General features: G+C 33.5%; 1 protein-coding gene across 1 annotated transcript in view; it reads right to left on the bottom strand.

Annotated features, from left to right (window-relative positions):
- Positions 1–2,500, bottom strand: part of LOC137642641 (DE-cadherin-like) — a 506,564-nt gene that overhangs the window by 79,557 nt on the left and 424,507 nt on the right. Inside the window, exon 20 of the mRNA XM_068375393.1 lies at positions 996–1,120. Within this exon, the coding sequence (XP_068231494.1) occupies positions 996–1,120 (125 nt within the window). The remainder of the gene's footprint in view (positions 1–995; positions 1,121–2,500) is intronic.

Raw genomic sequence — 2,500 nt, 5'->3', positions numbered from 1 at the left:
TGTGCAATTGAAGAAGGCACAGACCTAATGTGTTTCTCATAAGTAAATTTTCTGTCGAGAATCACACCTAAAATTTCAAAAGAGTTATACAAATTTAAAGAAAAATTATCAATACTGAGATCCGGATGTTAAGGAGCCACCGTCCTTGACCTACTTACAATCATACTTTGAGTTTTGTTAGGATTTAACTTCATACCCCATAATTTGCACCATACACTAATTTTAGCTAAATCTCTATTAAGGGATTCACCAACCCCAGATCTACATCCAGGGCATGGAATTGATGCAAAGAGAGTAGCATCATCTGCATATGCAACAAGCTTGTTTTCTAGGCCAAACCACATGTCATGTGTATATAGTGTGGAAAATAATGGGCCAAGAACACTACCCTGTGGAACACCGGATATCACATTCCTATAGTCACCATGGTGCCCATCAACAACAACTCTATGAGATCTATTACTTAGAAAATCAATAATAATACTAAGAAACAACCCACCCACTCCCAACTTATAAAGCTCTAAGCACATTAAATCTGCTGGCTGTATCTCAGTCCCAATTCAGCATTGTTTTGATTAATGTCAGCCTTTTTGATAATTCATTAAGTAGATATTATATTTTTCTTCTAAGATTATAAGATTCCCAGAAAGATTATGCAGAATACTAATAAAAAATAATTCATACAGAACAGGAAGAAGAGAGAGAGAGAGAGAGAGAGAGAGAGAGAGAGAGAGAGAGAGAGAGAGAGAGAGAGAGAGAGAGAGACGCAAGTATGCTCACTATACAAAATAATTGTGCGAGACAAAGAAAGTGCCGAATGTAAAGTTTTTATCATAAGTTTAATGACAAGTTGAATCTGACAGTTTTATCCGCAATTTAATGGTAAGTAAAATCTGAGTTTTATTTGTAAGACACAAAACCAGTATATTATCATAGCTATAGATTTTGCATAAGCAATACATTAAATTCATGGTCATAATCACTATGATACTCACATTCCGATCATACACCGGATGGTCGTAGTCCAGCACTTTGTTGACGAGGATCTCGCCCGTCGCTTCATCGACCCGAAACTTCTGTTCGCCGTTGCCTTCAACGATCTCGAATTCGAAAAGGTTCACTAATGGGAGGAAGGAAAAAATAGGAGTCATATTTCAAAACTGAAGTTTGATTAGTCAGTGAAGAAGCGCTACACATTTATTTCTATCATTATTTTCTGTAGTCAAGAATGTGAAGGTGGCTGCAAAGGTAAATGAAAAGTACTTTTTATTTTGATTGTGCAAGCAAGTAGTTATGTGCTATGGCTGTTGTATATTCTTCATGCATACACACACACACACACACACACACACATATATATATATATATATATATATATATATATATATATATATATATATATATATATATATATATATATAGAAATGTGTTTATATAAATACATAATTATGTGTTTATGCACACGCACACACACACACACACACACACATATATATATATATATATATATATATATATATATATATATATATATATATATATATATATATATATATATGTGTGTGTGTGTGTGTGTGTGTGTGTGTGTGTGTATGTAGGCAAAGATCCACAAAGAGTAAATGAAACAAGGTATAATTCCTGACTTTCTCACCGCTATTCAGAAATGTTCTAAAATATCTAGTAAACATCCAGGAGAAGATGAAACCAATAAAGATTTGTACTTTGTTTCAATTGGGTATTCGGTTTTAAAAATCACGTGTTCATGCGAGTTGAAAATATCCTCGCGTGTAAATGCGTGTGCTTAGAGATTCTATAGAAAGTAATTTTAGGCTATATAAACTATAGTAATTTTGAGATGATTAATAAATGGAGATGACAGAATGTTATAAAAAGCGTTATCATATAGAAAACGCGAAGGCACATTATATGTGGTAATCCTGTAGGGCGCATGTGTTAACAATGCAGAACTAATCTGATGTCAGATGGTATTTGAAAGGCTCTTTTTTATGGTACAAGAAGAAAGATGAAATTTGCTTGGATTCTAAGAATGTAGGTTTTATCTGAAAAACTAACTGAAACTGACTAAAAAAAGAAACCCCTTCCCCACAAGAACTAAATTATTGTTGAAGGAAAGCCATAACTTGGTGTTAATCCAAACTGTAAAAGAAATATATAAAATAAGTTTGTAGAAATATCGTGAGTTTTAAATTGCCGCCCAATATAAATGTCGCCGCGGTTGGAATAAAACGACAGACGAGAGGAGTTCTGCAGTGGTGCCATTATATCCTCGAATGATAGTTGTATTATGGACCTAAAAGCTAAGATTCTGTTTTCTGAAATTAGAAAGCAGGTGAAATGGAAGGTGGCTAGAAAATAACGGAAGAGTATCTCTCATTCAAGTTTTGGTATATGATCCCATAGCTTGAAGTTTTAATATATATTACAAATATATTATTTGTTCCCCTTTAGGTCCATTTACAAAGTAAATGTGGTCAAGACT

Source organism: Palaemon carinicauda, chromosome 6, assembly GCF_036898095.1.
Source record: "Palaemon carinicauda isolate YSFRI2023 chromosome 6, ASM3689809v2, whole genome shotgun sequence".
In the NCBI taxonomy this organism is placed as follows: Eukaryota; Metazoa; Arthropoda; class Malacostraca; order Decapoda; family Palaemonidae; genus Palaemon; species Palaemon carinicauda.
This window is presented reverse-complemented; position numbering and strand designations above follow the sequence as displayed.